Source organism: Ornithodoros turicata, chromosome 3 (assembly GCF_037126465.1).
Source record: "Ornithodoros turicata isolate Travis chromosome 3, ASM3712646v1, whole genome shotgun sequence".
In the NCBI taxonomy this organism is placed as follows: Eukaryota; Metazoa; Arthropoda; class Arachnida; order Ixodida; family Argasidae; genus Ornithodoros; species Ornithodoros turicata.
In genome coordinates, this window is record NC_088203.1 from 76,059,087 (window position 1) to 76,083,379 (window position 24,293).

At 44.4% G+C, this 24,293-nt stretch overlaps 2 protein-coding genes across 9 annotated transcripts in view; one reads left to right on the top strand and one right to left on the bottom strand.

Annotated features, from left to right (window-relative positions):
• LOC135388632 (major facilitator superfamily domain-containing protein 12-like) overlaps window positions 1-24,293 on the bottom strand; it is a 48,436-nt gene that overhangs the window by 7,444 nt on the left and 16,699 nt on the right. For 3 of the 8 annotated variants that reach the window (XM_064618294.1, XM_064618296.1, XM_064618291.1), the window contains exons 2-10: window positions 14,918-15,014; window positions 14,736-14,847; window positions 11,323-11,564; window positions 7,872-8,079; window positions 6,554-6,722; window positions 6,232-6,423; window positions 3,687-3,779; window positions 3,133-3,225; window positions 934-1,116 (exon numbers count right to left, since the gene is read on the bottom strand). In XM_064618294.1, the coding sequence (XP_064474364.1) occupies window positions 934-1,116; window positions 3,133-3,225; window positions 3,687-3,779; window positions 6,232-6,423; window positions 6,554-6,722; window positions 7,872-8,079; window positions 11,323-11,564; window positions 14,736-14,812 (1,257 nt within the window). In that variant the 5' untranslated portion in view covers window positions 14,813-14,847; window positions 14,918-15,014. Of the gene's footprint in view, window positions 1-933; window positions 1,117-3,132; window positions 3,226-3,686; window positions 3,780-6,231; window positions 6,424-6,553; window positions 6,723-7,871; window positions 8,080-11,322; window positions 11,565-14,735; window positions 14,848-14,917; window positions 15,015-15,385; window positions 16,133-21,089; window positions 21,275-24,293 lie in introns of those variants that run through there. The other 5 variants (XM_064618297.1, XM_064618295.1, XM_064618293.1 and 2 more) reach the window with 5 other exon arrangements.
• On the top strand, window positions 15,730-19,380 carry LOC135388633 (uncharacterized). Its single transcript, XM_064618298.1, has 2 exons — window positions 15,730-16,485; window positions 18,174-19,380. The coding sequence occupies exons 1-2, from the start codon at window positions 15,874-15,876 to the stop codon at window positions 18,723-18,725; spliced, it is 1,164 nt and encodes a 387-aa protein (XP_064474368.1). The 5' UTR covers window positions 15,730-15,873; the 3' UTR covers window positions 18,726-19,380.

Consider the following 24,293-nt stretch of genomic DNA (forward strand, 5'->3'; position numbering starts at 1 on the left):
CATTGCATCCGATAACCATCAGCTGAAATCTGCCCACAAACCATTATACAAAAATATGTAGGTACAAGAATAAAAAAAGACAGTGCCACCAGTGGAGCATATTTAGGGCCCCGTGTTTTAGGGTATAACCCATTTGGCACGTTAAGGGTTTATGCGTATTGTGGGTCAACAGCCCAAAGGGTAGAAAAGGTCCATTCAGTCTTTTACGACAGAAGTGAATGGACTGTGTCCATGAGCTGCTTTGTTAGAGTGTGGAAGGGGATTACGGGAATGAAGGCGTCTGTTCAGCAGAGTCGGTATGTAAGAAGCGCATTTTTTATTTTCGACCCAAAAATGTGCTTTTCCACCCGATACCGCCCGGTTTTACCCTGTTTTACGGCTCCTGAAATAAAACCAGATTTTTACCCCTCCCCCCCAGATTTTCAAAAAATATAAAACCCGAAAACACAACGCCCTAAGCACATTACGATATCATATTGCAACATTTTGGCTCCTTCTATGTTTGAGCACTATATTACGAGGGAAAGTGAAACTGAAACCCTAGAAGCACAAAAAGGTTTGAAACACTGCTCCATCGTCTTGCCAATTGCAACAGTGATTCTCACGTAGTCGTCAAGAGATGTCCACAAAATTAAGGGAGTTCACATCCCCACAAAGAAAGACATGCATGTGCCTTCTACTGCGTTTACATCTTTCATCACACTGTGACACGCGTGACCCATGACCCCCATTTTACCGTACACCGTATGTACCGTACAACCATGACCTGTGACGTTAACTGTACAAGAACAGAAAAGCGATCTTGGCCAGCATAAGGATCAGGCATCTACTCTGCGTTACTGCCACAATAAAAAAATTGCATTTTGTATTTAGGGGTTCGGACTAATCATTTAATGAACACACAGAAAGAAGAAAGAGCAAGTGAGTACTAACTGTGTGTCCTCCGATGAGGTCATTTGTGAGGGATAAACTTGTGACAAGCATTGTTGTGCCTGCCATTCCAATGAGCACTGCAATGGCGTAGATCTCGTAATGGGTATACCGCAAGCACTCATTACCGAAGGAGATCCAAACAGAGCCAATAATGCCCAGGATGGCACCAGTGATGTAGACATTCTAGGAGAAACAAGAAATGTCAATACATACAGCACAATCCCATTAACTCAAAATCTCTTAATTTGAACTTCCAGATAATTCAAACAGACACCAGGTCCCAACAAAGCACGTGAATTTCAATGGGGGAGAACACCCAGTAATTCAAACATATGAACGCGTGCGCCGGTTTATTCGAATAATTTGCAGGGCCGCTCCCTGCTACGCATCGGCTAGGAAGCACCAGCCTCGTGCCGGCAGGCGTGCTGATGGCATGTCACAGACACCTTTACTTATTAAATGCCAGGTTTATTTATTACTCATAAGTCCATTTGTCATAAAAGCGATACTTCTGTCAGAGGAAAGAGGAGTAGGGAATGGATCACCGTAACAGCGTGCACAAATGCAACCTGCATGGAACAATGCCGCTTGCTCGTTGTCGGCAAAAGCAAGCAAGCAAGCCTAGATTTTAGGGGATCAAGACTTCCTGTTGACTACATAGCCAAGAAGAAGGCAGCAATTTGATATTTTCTCAAACCGGATTGGTGATATTCACGTTCGTGGGGTTCGCGATTGGGTTGGGCTTAACATCGCAAGTGACGTTTTTAGAGTCGCGGCTGAAGAAACAAACGCAAGTGTGTATAAGGTTATTTTCTATCCTGAGCCGTTTTCATGCTTGTCTGTAAATAAATATTCTGGAAAGAAACAGCCTCTTACATTTCCACAATCGCGTGAACGTGCGGCAAAGCCTAGTGAGCCATGATGCATGTCCGACTTAGCTAGCATGCACTGTCAACACATGAAGCCCTCGTTCTGAGCAGCTCCGTTTAGTTCGAACTCCGCTATATCCAAACAAATCTTTGGTCCCCTTTCAGTTCGAACTATGCTCTTATAACTATAAGCAAAGGGGAACTTCCAATGCAAACAATGATCTTAGAATTTCTTCCCCGAATTTGCACCTGGAACTGGAGGTTGTCTCTTTAGGGTGAAACCCGATTTTTGCATAGCAAGTTGCCCTCACTGAAACATCTGTAGGAATGCACACTAGCTTGTTAGGCAGCAAACACAATTACATAACCGTTTGTAACAAACCGGTACAGTTGGTTTGAGTAAGAGAGCCAGATTTCTCCCGGAATTCAGCATATTAGAAGATTTTCCACACGAATTCGCATGAATCAGAGCTGATGGCAGTCCACAAAAGATTACAAGGCCTCTTTCAGAAAGACACCGCTACACATTCACTTTTGCCGGTTTCTCTCCCATTACATTTTCTCTCATGCAATCTCATATTCACCACCAAACTGAGGAAGGTGACATATGATCAGATAGTAATGTCAGTCACTGGGGGATGAATTCGTAATCGGGACAAACACCACATTTAACCCTCGTCAATGCCCAAGCTATGATCTCAAGGACTACCTCCTCAACAAATATCTTGGCAAATGTTGGGCTAGTTGGTTCAAGCTACATCTGAAATGACAGGTGCTGCTCTCGACGCGGTTGTCTGAAATTAGCGTCCCGCTGTTTATCCCATCCTAAATCTCCAGGTGTTGCAAGACCATTCCTTCTGAGTAATAAATATGTGCATCGTGTGGCTTTCCTTTAAATACAACATTGACGCAACATTTTGGCGGGCAACCAATGAAGCGCGGACTGCGGACACACTTATCAGCGATTTCAGACAACCGTGTCGCAAGCAGTACATACGTATGAGACACAACAGGACGAGCTCGAACCTGCAGGTTTGAACTGTTCTATATACGAGTAAAGTAGCACCCTCTGTATTGTTATATAGAACTCTAAAGTAGTGCCCTCTGTATTGCGCTTGTGTAGGAGAGGCAGCCCCTTGGGGAATAGGGGCCTTTCATGTTAAGATGGCTTACTAATAAACGTTCACATTGCATCTTATCTTCATCCCTCATCCTCATCAATCACGCTCTCACGTTGACATCCATATATAACAGGAATGTGTCGTGTTCTGTGGCAAGTGTACCTGCTCGATGCTTCCAATGTAGCATATATTGAGTACAGTGTACATACCTTTATGCCTATCCTCTTGGAAGCGAATTTCATAGTGAATGATGAGAAAAATCCACTGACATACATCACCAGAGGTATGATTGCTATAGTTTGCTGAAACAAAGAAAATCAGAGAACATTGACAAATAAACTTTGAAGTAATTGAAACTAAAAGACCAAACAAATTGTTTTACTTCAATTGTTCACAGTTCTTTCAAAGATTAGTAGAAACACATAACATTCGTTATGCTTGTTATACTTTGCATATTGAGATATTGAGTGATACTCATTTATAATATGAAGTAAATCACCATTAATGTTTAAAGTCCAAGGTAGTCCACTACATCTGAAGGATAGCAAGCTTCATATAGTTTCCATAAGTCATTGAACCGGACATCAAGCAACAAACTGTTTAACGCGGCAGACATTTGAGCCTTCAGTGCATGAAGCAATACTGTGCTAGAATGTAGAATTCCTTACATGCTGCGTGAAGACGCACGATTTAGTAATGAAAATGTAGGTTTCAGAACTGCACTCATGGGCAGATAAGTTCTTAGAGCTTGCAGTGTACTTACCCTATGTAGACGTAGCGTACTCTGAAGGTACATTGTAATAAAAACTTGGCTAAGATTTACATAAAGACGTGTGGCCATGTACAGCAAGCCCACCTGCAGGAGAACAGAGGGGGTAAGACACATGTAAGACACCCTGAAACATCATGACACTCGCACTACGCTTGCAAGGCCACAATGGTCTTGTAAACTCCATGATCAGCAAGCATGAGTGATCGGTGAAGACACAAACAAAACACAACACGAGGGTTCAGGGATCAGGCTTGCCTATCTATTTATTTATTTATTCATTTTACCCCAAGGGCCCTTACGGGCATTACATGGGGGGTGGGAAAAACAGTTAGTTACAGTACACAGACAACAGGAAAAGAATTACAGTATACATACAGTTACAATTGAGAAATCAATACAGTATATAAGATATAAATAAAATGCAGAACATTTACATGATGAAAGTGAAGATAAAAATAGAAAGGGGAAAAAGAGGACATAATACAAAAGAGTTAGTACACCAATAAACAACCCGAAACATACTTAATACATAATAAATAATACATAATAAATTTGCAAGTAATCTAAAAGAGAAAAAAAAAACTAACTAACCTATCACTAGAGCACGGAAATTTAGGCACTAAAAACGACGGAAATAGGCAGGCATTTAGGCCCCAAAAATACCAAAATAGGCAATAAAATGCCAAAATAGGCACGTTAATTTGGTACGCTCTTTGGCTTTCTTGATGTTTCAGAATGCTCCATCAAGGAAAACTTGGTCGTTTAAAGGCTACGATCCCACACAATTTTCGGTACAAAAATTCAAGGGCCTTTCAAGGACGTTTTATGGCCCAGACGTCATATTATCAGAGATGTAAAGCACCGTCTATGGTCAGGAATTGAATATTTCACAAAAATACAAAAAGCTTCAGCTTGCAGTACGACTGAATACATGAGTACTGTGCAATAGTGATCCATTCACAAAGATAACTAAGTGCTCCTCAATGTTAGAGTATAGGGTAGTCAGGAAGACTGATGAATAGAGAAAAAACTAATGAATACAATGGAGGGCACAGTTCATTTACTACACTTCTGGTATATGCTACTGATATCTGTTGATCTGGAGTGAAGCAAGCAGGGCAAAGATTGGAGAAGACAACAAGGACAACTGCTGATTTCTATTGCAATGAGTGCCAAGTGTTGTAGTTTCGAAGCTGTAGTTCCATCCCCAGATAAGGAGAATTTGCGCAGAATTTGCGCTGCAGCTCCATGAGAATAGGAGAAAGACGCAAAATCAAAGGTTTTCAAGCACTGTGGAAATTTCCAGGGTTTTCCCCCCAGAGCTTAAAAATTGAGTTTTTGAACTCCATAGTATTCGAAGGTTTCAAAGACCAGTGGGAACGATGGGGAATGCATTATTTCAGAAAATTTGAAATGTGAACACCTTGTAAGTTCCACATCTTCTCTCCATATCCTCTTATCTATCCATATCTTCTCTTTTGAAGTTTTTATGCTCTGATGACACAACAAGCTTACACCAGTATGCTTTTACCATGTGGATGGATCACAGGTCATAAAGGAGGATACAACATGAACGAGGGGCAGTCAAAAAGTAACCTTCGTGTTTGTTATTTTTTTATTTAGAGAAAACATAACATTAGAGAAAAAATAATTTGATCACTTTTCAATATAGCGCCCGCCGCATTCACTGCACGTTGGCCGTCGCTTCACTAATGCACAAATACCGGAAGAAAAATATTCTTGTGAATTTCAGCGCAGTCAGTTATGCACTACCATCGAGCTGTACGTTTCAGCGACAATGAAAGGCACTACATCTTCCTGGCTCGCTTCATCTCTGCCTGAAAATAATGGACCCAGCACTTGTCACCAGTGGCTATACAAGACAGGAGGCCATCCCCTTCAGCTTCATGGAACCATATTACGGCCTCACTGATGTGGTGTTGTTTCAGTTTGGCACGGTGAGCTGCTTTGGTACCCACCTGGCGGAAACTTTGTGACAGCGCAGCTCATCGTGAACCTTCTGGTGGGTCTAGCCATGACTAAATTCTTGGACAACTTCATTAATAGCCACCCACTGGTTTTTCGCGCACGATCGCCTCTACTGCAGCGATAACGTCTGCAGCACCTGGTCGCCCAGAACAACATGCAGCAGTCAAAGCTCAGAAGCCAGATTTAAACTTTGTGCAACATCCATAAACCTGCCGAAGCAACATGTAAGCGTCCTCGTACAGTCTCTTCATCCTCCAATATATGTTTTGAGGCTTTTCGCCCTCGCTGGTCAGAAAAATGATAACGGTATGTTGCTCCTCTCAGGTGCAAACCTCCAAAGGGGCGGACATCTTAGACATGACTTTGTGACGTCATACTTTGCGGCACGCCAACTAGCTTCCACATGCTCCTCTGTCTAGCATGACGTGTGAACATACCTAGACATCAATTGCGTACTACGTGATCTCCTTTTTATGTCGCCATCTTAAGGTTACTTTTTGACTGCCTCTCATACGTAACAGGTGTGGTGTACAGCAACAGGACTCACCAGATAAAAGTTTCCATGCCTAAACCAATCCTTCCACCGAAGGTGCTTTGACTTGTCCAAAACAAGCGTTTTCAAATACTCGTTCCGACCCAGTAGTCCACTGTTCCTGCGTGTGACTGATGGATCCCTCACGAGTAAGTGAAACAGTAACGAGAATACTGCACCTAATCCAACGACAATGAACACAACTTTCTGAAACAAGAACGGGACATAACATTAATAAAAATGTCACGTTGCTTTCATGCTCGTAACAAGTGCGTAGAGCTCAACTCCAGCCTGAGCATAAAGTAAAAAGCAATAAGAAAAGCCTGCCTTGGCTTACCTGAAAGACATGGGCATCGACCGGACCAACTTTTGTTTCACCACCCCTGGGTGATGATGGGTCACCAGATGATGTACTTTTACCTGACGATGTATTATCACCAGCAAGTCCAAGAACTGCCCACATGACACTGTACACTACAATGTTGCTTGCCACAGTAAATGCATACCTGCGTATGTACACACCTTACTTAAAAACACATGGTCTACTTAAAAATTCAGTGCTAATGATGCACAGCGATTAAATAAGCTTGTGACAACTACGGAAATTTATGGTATACTATGATCATCACAAGACAGCTAATAAAGAGGGGAATGACCACCGTTTTCTCTGAGGTCGCATGTTATCCCCTTACGCTCCCTTAAAACAGCCCTATTCTATGTCATCAATGACACAATCATTGTTTGTGCAATAAGTAGTGACTGACACAACTGCATGAACAAACACTTGTATCGCGAGTTTCTAGCTAGGGCTTCCATAGTTGGTTTTTCTAGAGCACGCAAACCCTGAAAATGGGAACAGTTGCTTTCGCAAAAGAGACAACATCAGAGAGAACACGTAAAATGTGATAACTCCTGCAAGAAGTCCATAGTTCAGCTTAATGGTTACCTACCCATGTGGACCTTAGAACACTGCAAAACAGGTTCAAGCCAAAAGCCAACATGAAAGCAGGCAGCAGTTCATGAATACTGTACATCAAAATACAGTTGATCTCGAAGGATGTCTGAGATGCAAAGCGGCTCGAGTATTAATACATCCTGGTGTTTTCTGGTTCTGCATGTTTTGAAAATGGAGGGCAAAATACAGTTTCTACTTCAGGAGCTGTAACAAGGTAAAATCACGCAATGCCAGGTGGAAAAGCATTTTTTGGAGGGGTGGACAATTAAAAAAAACAGCTTCTCATATTTCAGATTAACAGGAGATGCCAAGTGGCTGAGATAAATGTGAAGCGCTTAGCGTTTCCAGTGCTGGCATTAGTGGCCGAGTTGGAACTCTGCGAAGTTCATTTTTTTAATTTTTTATGCATTACCTCAAGTGACAATGATGCAAATTAGGTTCTACCGGGTTTAACCCAAAAACAGAAGGCTCTAATTATTAACAGATTTTATGACTTGTGAATAGCTGCAGCCTGTGGAGAAAACACGAAAGAGAGAACACAATAAGCGAAGCACCCTCCCATTCATGCGTGTTCTCAAACAAAACCTACAAAATACTTCTTATAAGAAATCTGCAGGAGTGTACCACTTTACACAAGTAGCACCTAAGCTATTCCAAGCCATGAGGCTCGAAATCGTGCATTTAATTACAAGTGCTGTACCTGAGGGTGTTCAGCTCCACTCTCTCATGGGAGATGGGTGTGAGGTCGGGAATGAGGGACAGGTGTGACACTTGTGTGGCTGCCCAACCGAACTGGAAGATGATGATGAAGGCTGCATAGTAGACAAACTGCGATGTTTGTGCAGCTTCTGTACACGACACACAACGAGTGAACAGGAAAGGAAAGCTTCCGACCACGCACAGAGTACCTGCAAATGGTACACATGCATGCATTACTTTGGGATGCGGTTATCTTGTGTATTTGTAATGAAGTACATTTGCTGCAGCTGTAGCATATCCACAATTTTTGGGAACATGCAACCTATATTTAAGTAGCTTGCAGTAATTCATATGGCTCATACCTCTCAAAGTTATTTTCTGAACTGATTGTCAAATGCATTGCATATGTAAGTACAAAACATAGGACAATTCGCACCCAACATTTTCACTACCTTTATTTAGCTTCGCGTCCAAAATGGTACTTTTTGTAAGAAATACACCTTTCATGATCAAAACAGATAAAAAAGCCTGAAAGATATGAAGTCAAGTTGTCTGGATGCTTCTCGGGAGCCTCCCCGCAATGTTTCAGGTTAAACCATTTTACGCCTTTTCTCGCCAACTTGTTGTTCAGAAACACAATTTTCATTGTCGGGAAACGCAAGGACTACTCACAAAGTACCCAGAACAGATTTATATTGAGAAAAGTTAAAATCCTCACAAATTTCAGAAAACTCACTCACACCCCCCTTTCCTGTGTTACCTCTTTCTAAAAATTAAAATGCAGTTGAAAATAAAATTATTTTTTGATGTTCAGGAGATTCAAATGAATGTTATAAGACAGCCCTTACCTGTTTCTAATAAAGACTTCCAAAAATGTTTCAGACAGTGGACAAAGCTCTGGACTAAGCGTGCGGTTTCCGAAGGGGACTTCGTCTATGGTGACAAAGTCTCAAATTTCTAAATATATTACATTTCTAAATATAAATCCATTCTTGATACATTTTATCAGTCCCCATACACAGATACATGTGCACCAACATGCACACAACTTAAAGAGCACTTTCACAAAACTGCAAGTTTACACAGTACCTGCACGTTATTTGTATTGAGTTATTTCGAAATCTGGTTACGATCAGAGCATCAAACCGAAATTTTCTTCGGCTTGGTTCGGGTTCAGGCATAATGGTTCGGTTCTGGTTGAGATCCAGGAGGACACACATATCAGTTTCTAACCAGTTCAAGATGCTCTTAACCGGTTCATTGCACAAGGTATATGCCCAAAAACACAAGTAGGAAAGTTCTGAAAGCTTTATTTCTCTCCGCAAATCCTAGCTGGCCGCAAAGCTGTGACAAGAACGCTTGTCCACAGGAAAACAAAACTATAAAGCGCAGCTGTCCGACGTTGTCTCCAACGATGCGGGCGTCCAGCTATGCATTTCTGCTTGTATTGGAGACTTGAGTTGCAAATAATGTTGCATGAACCGGTCATTTTTGGAACAGATTGAGGCACTTAAAGGAGCTTTAAAGTGGTATCCAACATGGGCTATCACCTAGTAAAGCAGTATGTGAAACGCATTCCCACAAAATATTTCTGTCCAAAGTTGATTCACCGCAGCACAATTCATTTGCAAAATCCTTGCCGTGGTGACAGGTCAGAGCACTCCAACTGCAGACCACACCCCCTCTAGTGTGACGTTTGTGGTACAGAGCCCCATCATTCGTCGGTAGAAAAAAACGTCTACTATGAACATTGCGAGCTGTTTCTTGTTGACTGCTATTCATTAGATGATTTTTTCACATTTTCTGAAAAACAAAGCATATATGCAGCACGACAAAATAGTATTGCGATCACAAGAGGAATATGACGAATGTCGGCACAGTTCCCCCTGAAGTCGGCCCAGGACGCATACTAACTCCCCTGTCCTCCACTCCTTCCTCCTGTCCTCTCTCCATCGGTCCTCAACTGTACGCCGCTCATAGCCACAGTTGCTTCACGGCGCCAACACGAAAGTAAAAAAAAAAAAAAAATACAAGAGTAATATCCGTGGCTTCTGTGCAATCCTTCATTGCACGTCTACAACTGTGGAGCGACGTACGTGTCAGTGCGCCTTTCAAAGCGAGAATACTTCCGAGGCGTTTGCTGTAGGGCGTCTCCCCAACGTATTTGTTAATTCCCAGTCACAGCGAAGTCTGTTTGATCTGTCATGTACCCACACCAGCGAAGTGCGTGGCCGTATAGCTCACCAGTGCGGAGTTCAGGGTTATGTGAATGAGAAAGGCAACGCCTGACTGTCGCTTGCATAAGGTTCCGCCGAACGATCCAGGAAGAAGCAAGACGGTCGCTTTAATTCAACGTCAGGACACCAAGCCCGATACAAACCTTCGAATATGCAGTCTGTACTTCAGCGAGCGTTTTTGTCGCAAGTCAATGATGGAACAGCAGCAGATATTCCCCCGCTCGGTCTGCATGGCAATGCAGCAGCCACATGTACACTTAGCAAACGCATCCCCTTACAGTCTGATTCATACATTGATGTCCAGATCAGCTGTCACGTCCCAGTTGCGTCACCGAAGACATTTCTGAAGTAACAACTCAAACTCCATAGAGCCGCACACCGTCGTGGTAAACTGGGGTGTCGCTGTACAACGCGCAGTGAGATTCGCATTGCATTACTCGTTTGTCTCATAGTGCCAGCCGCCCCAAAACGTCGAGGTCGTTGACGGCCTTCAAATGCTTCATTTCGGACATCAGGTAACTGAAGAGCGTCAAGTGTCTCAGAAGCATTAGCAGACAGTATCAGATGTTCCGGCCTCAGCAGTGTTTCTCACAGATGGTGGCTGACACCACCTCAATCGTGTGACCCCACATCCAAAGAGGAGCGGCCCTACCACACATGTCACATAGTGACGCGCATCTAGGCGCTCATCCCGTGTCTAGAGTGAAGGTGAAGGAGTGTGTTTCACAAGCAGGAGATTAGGGGGGCTGTTGTAGGCGTCGCTACGGTTGTATGAATTGTGGGAAAACGGTTTTTGGGCGCCTAGCATTCCGTACCATCCAAAAACAGAAACAAAGTTGTGTGCCTCTAGACTGCTCCTTTAAGGTAGGCAAGATGAAAAACGGTCAGTTTCGAACTCTCGATGCTTTGAAACCGGTTTCGAAACGGTAGCGGAATTTTCTAAATCAGTTCGGTTCCGGTTTGTTTCAGGAAAAAAATAACTGTTCTTTACGGTTTTTGGTTCTGGTTCTGGTTCGGTGCTCCGGTTACAATCAGGGGCAGATCCAGACCCTCGTTTTGTTTGTTTGTTTATTGGGGGGGTTTCTTTGTCTGCACGCATAATGGGGGAGGGGAGAGAGGGAAATCCAATGTATAAGCTGATGTATTGGGAGAGAAGCGATCCCCCCGTGAATCCGCCACTGGTTACAATACATTGAGCGTGCAACTTCAACTGACCTACAAGATGCCACGTCTTGCGTCGCCCATAACGACACATCCAGAAGTTATCGTCCCGGTCAGACTCTATACCCACGAAAGGTGTCGCCAGACCATCCGCAATTTGTCCTACCAACATAAGGGCACCTGCCAGTGTGTTCTTGAATTCGAGCACCATGATGAAGTACAGCAGGAGATAGGTAAACCACATAGACGCACACAAGTCATTCAAGACATGTCCGACACTGTAGGCAAGTCTTGTCCTGGAAAGACAACGTCGAGATGAGCAGAGCAGCTTAGTAGTTAGCTTGGCATAGCATCGTTAGCTTTGCAAAGCAACACTGATTACTGAACCACAATTGACCATCTGTATGCAATACGGGGATAGGTCGACTTATCCCCCTTTTTACAATTTTTGCTGGAATGACATCTACATGCCAGTACATACCTGCCAAAGAAAAATTTTTGACAGTGTTGCAATTTTGTAGCCCGCTACAAGAGAGTGAGAAACGGGAAATGCGTGTGTCTCAATGGGACGGACAATCAGATCGGGCCTCTTTTCTCGGTTTGGGATTTTTCGACGTATCCCCTTATTGCATACAGAGGTTCTATTGTAGCAGTCATGTGGCATTGTGTTGTACATTTTGATGTCGTGTGCACTAACCACTCAGAACGGCATGGAGATGGGCCTGTTGGTACATGGTACTAAAGATATAAACCAGCATTTATAATGATGTTTAACTAGACTAACACTGTAGCGATAACCGCTGTTTAGCATAGCATGTATTCAAGTGCAGCAGGGAAAGCAAGTGAAGCACAAATAGCTGAAAGAACAGAAATGCAATGCGCTCATACAAATACTTCATGCTCGCAATAATAAGTACATCAAAATGTTACCCATTAAAAACACGAGCATTCCTGTTCTGATCGTGCCCAGACACAGCTAGTTCAGGCACGTAGCTCACGTATGGCACAACTTCTTGTGAAACCGCAGGGCATGCATCTTGCAAAAAACAAACTGCAGTGTTCTTAGGGTTCTTCGTTTTCGGGTTAAACCCGATTTTTCACGATAATTCCCCCGGAACAAATTTTGAAGAATTCAGGTAAAACCCGATATCTACCCGAAATCCTTGCGGTCCTTCAACTGGTCATTCTCGGTAAATCGTCGAAAAAGTGAATCATAATATCAGTAAAGAGAGCTATTTGTGACAACATATTTGTCCTCCATTTATGATCTCCCCCTGCAGGAGTCAAAGACGAGCTTTTGTGAAGCTCGGGCAAGTGTTTGAACACCGCGGTCATTCACTATCCCAGTTCCGAGCGGAAATATAAAGATTATTGTTTCTCGTCCCAGTGTCACAGCTGTGGTTTGTTTCATATACGCCTTTCGTTTCACCCGAAAATTCCCCGGTGACATATCAAGCAGAGATCATAGCGCCCGATTTCTCCCCGAATTCTCGTGAGTAAATAGCACCCGATTTTTCCCTCCCGAATTGGAAAAATCATAAAACCGAAAATTCCGAAACATAGGCAAGGCTATCCTCACAAGTACTATACACATACAACCGTTAAAGTGTCATTCAGAATAACGAAGTCGTCTTCGAGGAATTTGTTGAAACGTGAAGTAATAGCAGAAGCCTGCACTTCAACTCTCATGCAACGTCACGCATGACATCGACCTGCAGCTAAGTCGCCTGTGTCACCCATTGGCTGAGCGGAGAGCAAAAGAGCAGTTTGCAGTTGTTACCATTGCCATGACGGTTGCAACTTGCAGAAGGATCTTGGGTTGAGTCATCCCCATTAGCTCCCCTTTGCTCCCGAAATGGGTATACTCAGATGTATATCTCCGCGAGCGGAGAATGTAGTATGTGCATTGACTGTGGGGTTTCCGAGAATGGAACATATAATCGGATACATGGAAGCTAAGTCATACGTTCCTGGAAGCTCTCGTTTTCTTTCCGCGAATGTTTGATGCAGTTTGTAAATGAATACGCACTCCTTCTCCATTACGTCGTCGGCAACACTTCATTTCGAAACATGCTCGGTGCGCAATGGGGAGTGTAAAGGAAATGCGCGTAATGTAATGTTAGTCGGAGCTGCGATGCGACCGCGACCAACGATGATAGACGACTTCAGATTTGTGATTGTGGGTGGGGTTGACCCACATCTTTTAACTTGTCTCTGAGGATTGACATAGTTCTTTTAAACCAGCAAGTGGGCCATTTCTTAAAATGTGTGTCTGTGAAAATGTACTGGAGTTCCTGCAGTCCCCAGTCACTTCTCAAAGTCATCTGCCCACGCCAGTGCACTAGCCAACGCCACGTAGATACAGAAGGGACGCTTAATGCCTCCTCTCCCTTCTTCGCTACGACATACAACATACGATACAACAGTACAGTAGGACCTCTTTGTAGTGAAGTTGGGCAGACAACTAAGACACTTCATCATGTTAACAGTTCATGGTTGGGGTTTCAATATGTTTGGGCTGCAGGCTTACTTCACTACATCTGTACCTTCACAACATACAAGTTCTACTGTAGTGGAAAATGGCAGCAACAAAAAGTGCAGAGATGTGCCACGGTAAGTATGTATACGGTTCTTTGATGGCTGTTTGGTTAGTCATTAACTGGAGACTGTAAATGCTTGCAACAGTGGCAGTCAGACAAGTAGTTGTCATTCACAGATCGTTTATGTTCGTTAGGATGTGCGGTGCATAACGTGGCGTAGTAGTATTATTGGAGTAGAGCAGATTTCGTGCTGAGCTGGCACAGGGATTAAGGGTTAGACAGGACATAAGAGTGAGCACGTTGTCCTGCTCATGCAGTTACGTAGCAAGTTACAAATAATCTGTGTCAGGCATCGCACGTGCTCACATATAACAAAGGCTAGGTGGTGACAAAGCTCAAAGCATCATCTAATAGTAACAAGGTGGTTGCAATGAAACTTTGAAAATTAGGGCACTTGCATCAACTTGATCGTTTTCTGTCCACAAGCTGATATGCCACGCGGTACATTCATGTCATGCACCTGGGCTGGGTGCAAGTGATCTCTAAGCAAACCTTGTTATGTTTGCTTGTTACCATACTCACAGCCAATATCTGCGTAAGAGGGTAATGTTGCACTTAATTGCATGCCACAAATCCTAATTGTTCTTCTTATCAATAGTCCACATAGTAACACGTTGCTACTGTGTTGCCATGTGCACTCATCCTTCAGCTCACTTAGTCTCTCAATATCTACACCATTTGAGCACCATGTCCCGTTGCATGTAACACTGTACTCAGTGTGCTGATTAAATGTTCAATTCAATGCTCAAAATTCAATGCTCAAATGTTCCACAAAGCTGGATAACAGATATTATGCACAGTCACTAGTGAAGAGGGGTGTGAAGTACACAACACCCATAGTGCATTGACAAAAGAACAAAACTCTACCTCAATGACAGCACATGCGTCGGTCGAAAGGACCTGGATGCCTCGGTGATCTTCTCGTATGAGCCACTGGCTTCCATTTTTTTAGCAGTCTTATCCACAGTTAGGTCACCATCTGAACCATAAATGCAGGCATGTATCAGGTACCCACCAGTACACAAACTAGACAAACAACTGACACCTACCTGAGTTAAAACGTTAGCTAGGAATTTGTTTGAGGGTACCCATCATCATCGAAATTGATCATCTTGCGTCATGCATTGTGGTCTCAACAAAAGTGACCTGGAATGCAAAGATGAGCTGTGTGAGAGGAATAGCTGTTGTTTGCAATGCATAAATCTGCATATATATCCCGTTGCAACGACGGAGTCAGACAGCCGCGACCCGCATCTTGACAGGTGTTCGTATACGCCTCTCAGCTTTGCAAAGTTTTAAAAAACAAATGTGCGGCGTGTTCACGAACGACGTGGTAAGTCTGCGGGCTAGCACGGCTGAGGACTTCAACTTGGTGGCAAGGTATGGTGAAGGTACCATACAAGTTGCTTTTAGACGGTGCACGTAGAAGAATCCTCGGGCAATATTAACCCACTGAACGGAGATCGTGGAAAAGTAAAGTCACGATTCTGGAGACATAACATACGAAATACACACACTTTCGTTTCGAAACATCTTGGACTCACAGGGTTGAGCCTTTTTGTAAGCGTTCACACGAAGGCAACGTAAATCACTTCAGCGCGACATGATAAAATGACTGGTGCCATAATGAATGAGAAACGTGAAACCAACATGATGCACGAAATAGTCACGTAAAAGGCACGAAATAGACGTGTATGCTTCGAAGCAGCATGACGGCAGGTGACGAAGGGTGTTGGACGACGCAACCTACAACCGGTTTACTAATGGCTAGCTCATTACAAAAACCATAAAATGACGATGCAAGACAGAAATAAACACAGACACAGATAATGGTCACACGGAGCAGACGCACAAAAATAAAGGTAGGTGGCGCTGAACTCCAAAACAGTGCAAACGGAACGCGCGCACGTGCGTCAGGCAACTACGAGCGCCAGTCAAAGAGAAAAAGCAGAAGTGTTCTCTATTCTTTTCTAGTTGTCTGCAATAGTATGCCCCAGATCGCAAAATGATGATCAACTTGGATGTGCTACTTTTCCTAATATCCCTTCTCTCCTGGTTCTTTCTGCGGCGGGCGCCTGGCATCTATGAAGTGAACCTGTTGGACCAGCTGGAACGTCGTCTGAACACGCTTGAGAACCAGAAAAAGAAACTCAAGCGTCAGCTGGCGGACGTCCGAAGCCGGGTCTCGAAGACGGAAGCCAAGCTTCAGGAAGATCTTAACGCTGCCCGCGAGGGCCAGGCACAGGTAAAACGTACCTACCAGGCGGAGAAGGAAAAAAATATATCTTTAGAAACGCAACTAAAAAACAAAAATGATGAACTGAGCAAACTCCAAGGTGAAAAGAAGAATTTGGAAGTCGCCGTTTCGTCGTTGCAACGTAACGTCAAAACGGCCGCCGAGGTCCAGCGTCAAACTCGGGTGAGTCTCGACGAAGCGACGCGCAATCTCGACGTCTGCCAGCGAAACCGCGAAGCCACCCTTAAACTTCTAGAAATTGCGAGGCACGTCGTCTCGAGCACGTTGGACTGCGCTGTGGGCATCGCCGAGCAGCGCAACGACGCGGTAGCACGGCTCTACCACAGCATCAACTATGGAGGCGTCCCCGTCACCCTGCAGGTGACCACATTTTTTCAGCCCACGGGGAAATCTGGGATTTTCCCAGCTCTCCACTTTCAAATTTGTGTGCAAGCTGAGAGGGGGCATTCAACACCCTCTCCCCTCTGAACTTGCACCCTTGGTAGCGCATTTGGGAAAGGGAATCCCTCATCTAAAGTACCCATAACACCCTGTCCCAGAGGCGGAGAGTTTTAATTTTCCCGGGGTGGGGGGCAAGGGCGCACCGCGAAATAAGTACTGTGGTGGGGGAGGGATATGCTTATTAAGAAAAAAAAGAAAGTAAAGGTAAGCCAGATAGATGTGGGCTTGTTATTAAAAAAAAAGTGAAAGGGGGAAGACAAAAAAGGCAAAGAAAAGAAGAAAGCAAAAGAAAACAAAAAGAAGGAAAGAAAAGGAAAGCAAAAATGAAGAACACAAAACTAAAGCTGAAGAATCACACACTCTGACGGGATCCTATGATGTATGCAGAACTGGTATAGAAATAAGAGGAAGGAAGAAGAGAAAGAAAAAAAACAGACCGTAAAACAGTGAATATGTGCACAACTGAAGGCATTACGCCTTTGAAAACTGAGTGCAAAAGGAACAAAATGCATTGAATCCTCAGTGTTTGACCCGAAATGCGCGCAATATATGAATATGGTCAGTGAAATGGAGCAGCGGGAGTTGAACCCACTCTCAATGGATATGCGTTCCGAAGATCCTACCGTTACACCTCACTGGCAGCTGCTGGTACCTTTTCGACTGCTTCGTTTATTGCTTTGGGCGAAATTCGGGCTATGTGTTGCGTGATCCTCTGTGTTTCTTCGCTTCACCTTCTACTGTGATCATGAGTATGGTGGGCGGATACATATTTTACAAATTGCAAGATGCATTTTTGGGGTTGGTGCCTCTTCGCTCTTTTGACCCGGGCGCGCCGAGCCCCAAAGGTTGGTGTCAGTCGCTTAGCAGGCCTTCCCGGGGGAGGTGGCGCCCCCCCTAGTTCATGGGGGGGGCAAGGGCCCCCGCACCCTCCCGCAGTTGGCGCCTATGCCCTGTCCCACCCACCCACCCCCTTAGAGAATTGGAACAGCCTACATGCACTGAGATGAAAATCCTGCACAAATCCCGTTTGAATCACACAACCTTTTGCACATTAACATTTTAAACATACTGAGAAACAGTTCAGACAGCCTCACATCACTGGCATAGCCAGAGGGGGTTCCGGGTGCTCAGCCCCCCTCCCCCTCCCTAATGGTACCTTTGGTAGTGCCATTTAGGAGAGGGAAATTAGGGGAATCCTCCTCTCTCATGTAACTACCCCATAGAACCGTTCCTGAAATATTTTTCTGGCGACGCCACAGCCTTACATAATGAGGTGCCTATTGAAGACTACATTAGGAGACAGTCAAGAAACAGAAATGATAATATGGCTTTGATGATGTCTGAAGTGAAAACACATCCAATATGGAAGGTGACTGAAAGCACTCTGTTGGCCTATATCAATAATGGCATTTATGGCAAAGACATAAAACTTACTAAAAGATGTGGCACAATGCTATAAATAAACGTGCCACAAGGAGAAAGCGAGTAAAAGTTTTTGACAAATGGCAGTGACAGATGCTGCTTATGGATAGGTATGTAAGCAGTTAAATATCTTCGCACCACGTTTCCATCTAATCTAATTTGTCATGTCTATCCAATCAACCTAGGCCCTGACAGAGTCCTGGGCCTGCTGGGGCTGGGATGTCCGAACTCGACGCAACCGCTACGATGAAGTCTTTGCAAATGCTCTCGAACAGTTGGGCTCCAACGAACTGATCAACATAGAAGAACTCACATTGGCGCTACCAAAAGGAGAAATTGCGGAACCAGATTTCGAGTTTGAAGTGCTGTGCGACCTGATGCGCCACTCCATTTACCAGAGCACTCCGAATATGATGGACAACACCGGGGAGTACTACATGGACGTAGCACACGTGCCATCAGTGGCATCCGAGTGTGTGTCGCCCACCCCGTCCGGAAACTACACCCCCTCAATCGGAGACTCGGGTGCTGGCGACGTGGGCAGAGCTACCAGGAAAGCTGGGTACCTTCGCCTGGCGAGAACGCTGCACAGGAGGATGCCCAACGTTTCCGAAGAAGACCTAGTCGGGTACCTGGAGCTCCTGCGGTCGAGGAACGGAGGGCTGACGGGGTTGAAAATCAGCGAGATCAGGGAGGGAGTCTTGAGACTCATGCGGCAAGGTGCATCGATGTTCTGAAACCGAGGCTACGATGCTTTTGTGCTGTCGCATACGGAGGACAAAGGAGTGTGAACATTTTTTTAGTCGCGTCATGCTTTTTCTTTTTTTTCGTGTCTCGGAGAAGGGAAGTGTGCAGAAACAAATTCCACTGGACTCTTAAAAATTCACTCTTGTTGTGCAGTAAAGTCGTGAGCACAATTCAGAATGTGTCAGACAAATCGGTCACACGCATTTTCATTTTTGCCCTCGCTAGGCTGCCACTAATAACTTAAAACTGCACATCTTCCACGAGTTTTGCAAATGTGTGGATCTTATAGACAAGCACTGTGTTTGTTGGTATTTCATGTTTACTACAGTGCCTACGTCTTCCATTCTATCATGGCTGAAAGCATCTTATTTCGAGGAACAAATTTCTAGTCACAAAGTGCCATCTCATTGGAATGAAATCGGGGAAAACATTCCAACGCATAGCCATTTTTGCAGCCACTGTGATAACAAAGTAGTAGTATACTTCACGCTCACACATGACATGATGACACCGGGATGCATATTTTTGTATCTTGTTTCAGTGTTTTAGCAATACCAGCAGAATCTCCGTACATGCCAGTTCTGAAAACCAAAGTGCCGCCTGTAGATACTCTTTTGGATTCCAATAAATAAATTATGTACTAAATGTAGCCATTTTCTTTTTTTTCTATGCCATTGGTGCAGCTCCTTAGTGTTGGGGTGGTAGTATCAAAGCGTCTATTTTGTTACTATTAACCTTATTTTGGCTCTATTAACGCGAGATGCCGGGCGGTTGAGCTCAGCTCTGTGGTTGAGCGCCCTCTAGTGCCGGTATTAGTGGCTGAATTAACAGGTGGAAGGTTCGTTTTCGGGATTTTCTGTGCTTTACCCTAAGTGATGAGAGTGCAAATTTAGTTTTACTGGGTTTAACCTTAAAAGATGAGGCTTGGTGTACTAACACCACATTTCTTTTTTTCTACGTGTTGTACTTGGCCAGACAGAAGCCCTGAAAAGACGAACGCATGGGGCTCACATCTAAGGAACTAGAGCTGCGGCCATTATCACTGGCTATCGCAAGCACGTGACCACTCTCGCACCGCCCCAATGGTGGAGAGGCCTGCCGTGATGTCGCATCCGGGCGTCGGCTGTGCTGTCCCTGTGAAGTCGGCTCAGGACGTACCCCCGTCCTGCGATAGTCGTGACGTTGCCCTCGAGTGGCCGCCTACGGCAAGCTGTTCCAGCACAACCACTGCCGGTGGATGATTCGGGGTGCCGATTTTCTACGCGGTTCACGTGGGCGCAAATAACTGTCTTTCAATTAAACCGAACTAAATATGTATGGGAGCGTCCTTGCAAGCACCTTCGCTCGAACTTGGCCGATTTCAAGAGTTATTTTGTTGTAATGAGAGACGGCAGCAGGCCCACACCCACAGGGAAGGAGCAAGCAGGAACTTTCCTTTGCCACATATATCACTCCCTTTTGAAGAGTACAATTACTCTCGAAAAAGGAGTCTCTTCACTCCTTTTAGGGAGTGGGGTTATGCTCTAACCCCCTACTGGAGAGTAGTATTACTCTCCGGCAGGGAGTAAGGGAGTACTGTTACTCCCTTGAGGGAGTGAGGAGACTCCTTTGTTGAGGGTAATTGTACTCTCCAGAAGGGAGTAATATATGTGGCAAGAAAAAGGAGTTAAAGTACACCCTTTTTTTAATAGTGCAGGATCCTATCCCACACGCAGGTTAAACAGAACGCCCCTGTGGCGTCAGACTGACATCTTTCCGCGCGAGAATATCAAAACGGTATCCGCAACTAAGCCTGCTTGCACCGAAAGTAATAAGATGCTTCTCAGTAGTAATAATGAGATACACCCAAGGTAATCAGGTACTTAAGTATTTCGTGGGTGACATAGATTAAAGGTGCTACTGCGGACTAAAATGAGCAAAATGTGAATGCCGTTGATACGCGCTTCCACAATGTTCTAAATAACTCGCAAAACTTCATGGTTTCTGATTCGCCAAGAGTAGATGATGTCACTGACAGCTCCGGCGTCTGTCTCCTAGCAACACAGAGTAACTCTGTGCCTGGCAACCAGCGCGCGCACTTTCCCGCTCTCCGCCCCGCGTTGGAAGACTGTTAGCATATGCGGCGAGGAGACGGAAATCGACCTTCCAGGAGCATTGTTGCCAGATTGCGTGTCAGATCGAGCCACCCTTTGAAATTAATATTATGAGCGTCACATAGAGAGACATGATTTTGGGCGAATACCGCGTGAGACTAAAGACACGATATTTAGTTCGTAGTGCAGGGACTTTCCCAGCACCCCCTTCCCTCAATAACAAAAAAAAAAAAAAAACACTCGGCAAAAACATCATAATACCTCCAAATACAAGCGGCGGAGGTGGGGGGAGGAATTGGCAAAACTTTTTGGCTGCACACAGAACATGTGTTTACAAGTCCCAAACACCGCCACACCAACACTGGATGGCTGTTTCGTCCTTGTTGGACCTCTTCAGCAGTGCGCAGGTGGACGACGAGGTATTATGTTTGCAAGTCCCAAACGTCGCGCCCCTGCGCACAAGAAGTAACGAGGTAACCAAGTGTGTGGGTGTCGTCTCACTGAATGGATAAGTTGTACTCAAGGGTAGATTGACTCATCCGCATGTGTTGACTTGCGACGTATTCTATTGTCCATCCTTTCAATGTAGTCAGTGCTTTATCGAAGGGGTGATGCCGTTATCGTTGTATTTGTGTCAGGGAGGACATACACTTCAAGTAGAATCGCAACGCTTCCGCAGAATTAGGGTACATGAATGAGACAACCCAAGCCGCACAATGTACAGAAAGTCGCGTGCAATAGAGGTGGACTGTATGTCACGGTATGGACGGTATCAATGCACTTTAGTTTCACGAGTTTGTTCAAGGCCTTCCACCTATACCCGTCCACCCCTATTGCACTCGACTTTCAGTACATTGTGCTGCTTGGGAGGGAGGAAGGTGCTTCGGTGTACTTCGGCTTCGGTGGGGCTAGAGTCACTAGCATCGCTCTGCATCTCTCGAGCGCAAGGAGGATGTTCCGTGGCGCCTTCAAGGTCACAGGAGGTCACGTGAAAGCTTGCGCGAAGGGAACACCCTCTTGTCGTCAAAATGTCGTCACACTGACGTCGCCCGTCCCTACCACTCTCTGCGACGAGATTTCGAGCGTTTTCGAAATATTCATAATTCGATAATAAATTACACCGTTCAAGTCAGCGAAAAATATGCTAGCATTGAGTAGGATAAGCTGAGAAACATATCCGAACAAAATACAAACAAAAGTGTTTCCGAATACAATACAACACTTCTAGGATTTACTAGCTATCGGTTACGCCTCTAAAATACGTATGTATATTGTACACAATTTCTTATTTTATTTGTTTATTTCTAGCCGCACCGGATTTTTTAAAAAAACGGCTACGAGAGCAGTATAGATACCGCTTTTGCAGGTGGTTATACGGCCAGGTGGACATTCTGTCGAAGAGAATGACTCGACGACTAAACACTAAACCTCATTAATTAACTCTTTCATTATGGGATTTCGGGCAAAAGTGAGAAAGCAGAATGGGAGACAATCCTGGTAAGAAGCCATTGTTTCTTTTTTTTTTTTTTCGTTTTTTTTTTTTTTAAATCCGGAAATGAGCGTCGAAATATCCATCGCCGAATTTTGCTGTGCAAATAAGCCGAAACCGAAACCTGCGGAACAGGAGCACCAGGTATAGGACAGCAGTCATTCCACGTTAGAGGGCCACGCGTGCTTTGGAACGATGAAGGTGATTGGATCAGGTAGTGATCTGCTGTTCAGATCAACTGTAATGCGACCCAGGTAAGCCTCCGACACCTGCCCAGCTCGCGTGGCTCAGTGGTTAGTGTGCTGGCCATTTCACGTCGAGACTGGGAGGTTGTTGTTCAAATGCGGTACCGGCTGTGCTGTCTGTTTTTTTTTTTTTTTTCCTGGGTTTTCCTCCGACGCTTTCAGACATATGTTGGCACAGTTCCCTTAGAAGTTTGCCCAGGATGCACATTCCCCCACAGTCGTGACGTTGGCCACATCTGTGAGGCCGACAACGGCGTGCCCTTTCACCACCCCGACGCCGGAGGTCATGCGCTCTCAAAGAGCGCCGTTTCGGCTCATTTGCATAGCAAAATTCGACGATTAATATTTCCAATCTACATGCTCATTCCAGTTTTCATCTTTATTTTTTTTTCTTTGTAAAATAAAACGGCTAGCAGCGAGAATTGTCTCCCATTCTGGTACCTCATCCTTACTCGAAGACACCCAATTAAAGAGTTAATGAATTAATTTTAAGCAATCAGTCATGTAGTAGTTACGTACACACTTCGAGAGGATGGCCGCCTGGTCGTGCAGCTGAACTGGCAAAATGGCATCATTGCAGCTAGAAAAACAAACACCCTGTAGAATTCCTTGGCCACAAAAAGTATATTACTGTCTTGTGCCACCGCGTAAATAGACTCCACGCGTAAACGGCGAGAAATATTTCTAAACATCACACAGATCTGCCGAAAACAGCACAAAAGCCGTCCAAAAAGGTTCCTCTGAGTAAAACGTTAGTATCTCCATATTCTCTCTCTCTAGAGACAGAGTTTTTTCCTTGTACTAGCTCTCTTTGTGTAAGTTACTGTCCTTCTCTATAACCCTGCGTCCTCTCGAATCAGTCTGACAGTGTTTTGTTTGTTTTAATTTTCACCATCTCGAACAGCAAAACAATATACCACTCCAGCAACAGGGGACAAATATTTCGAGCCAGCTTACCTGCCTTCTCCTCGTAACTTTTCGAAAGAAAATGCATACTGCACGATTTCAAAATATAAGCAAGATGAGCTTACAGTTTGTATTCAATATGAAACGTGAAGAGTGTGCAGCTGTGATCGTAAAAGTTGTTCACTGGTCACTTCAAACTGCACTCACGTCGATAGCAATCAAACGATATGATCGGTGTATGGCAAACACATGTGCGTCATCACATAAATCAAGCCACTTGTATACGTTCCTATTTTACTTTAACCCGATATACGGCCAGTAAGTTATTAGCCCGAGTTAGCCTATATAGGCGCGAGTTTGCAAGATATTCTTTGTTTACACATTTCTTCGTCCGCTGTTTGGAGTACACTTTAATTTATATCGCGTCTGCTGTGAATTTAAAACTCATTGAAGAATTTTACCAAGCAAAGCGCGTTGGGAAACACTTCCATGTGGAAAAACAAATTATATGACGCGGTCTTGTTGAAAAATTACCGTATACGTGAAACAAAAACAAACAACGGCAACGCCGTTCTTCGTTTTATGCTCTCTGTTAGAATAAACTTTAAGAAAAAAAGAACAGCGTACGCTTCTTCCATCATTCTTGAATCTTATTTACTGCACGTTTTACGTTATCGCTTATTTGTTTCTTTCTCGATTGAACACGAAGGAAATAAATGTATAAATAAAAATGAATGAATGCTTCACATAGGGAGTATAAGCAAAACAGCCATCAACCAGAGTATAGGTACAAACAAAATGAAAATCGAACAAAAAGCTGATCGA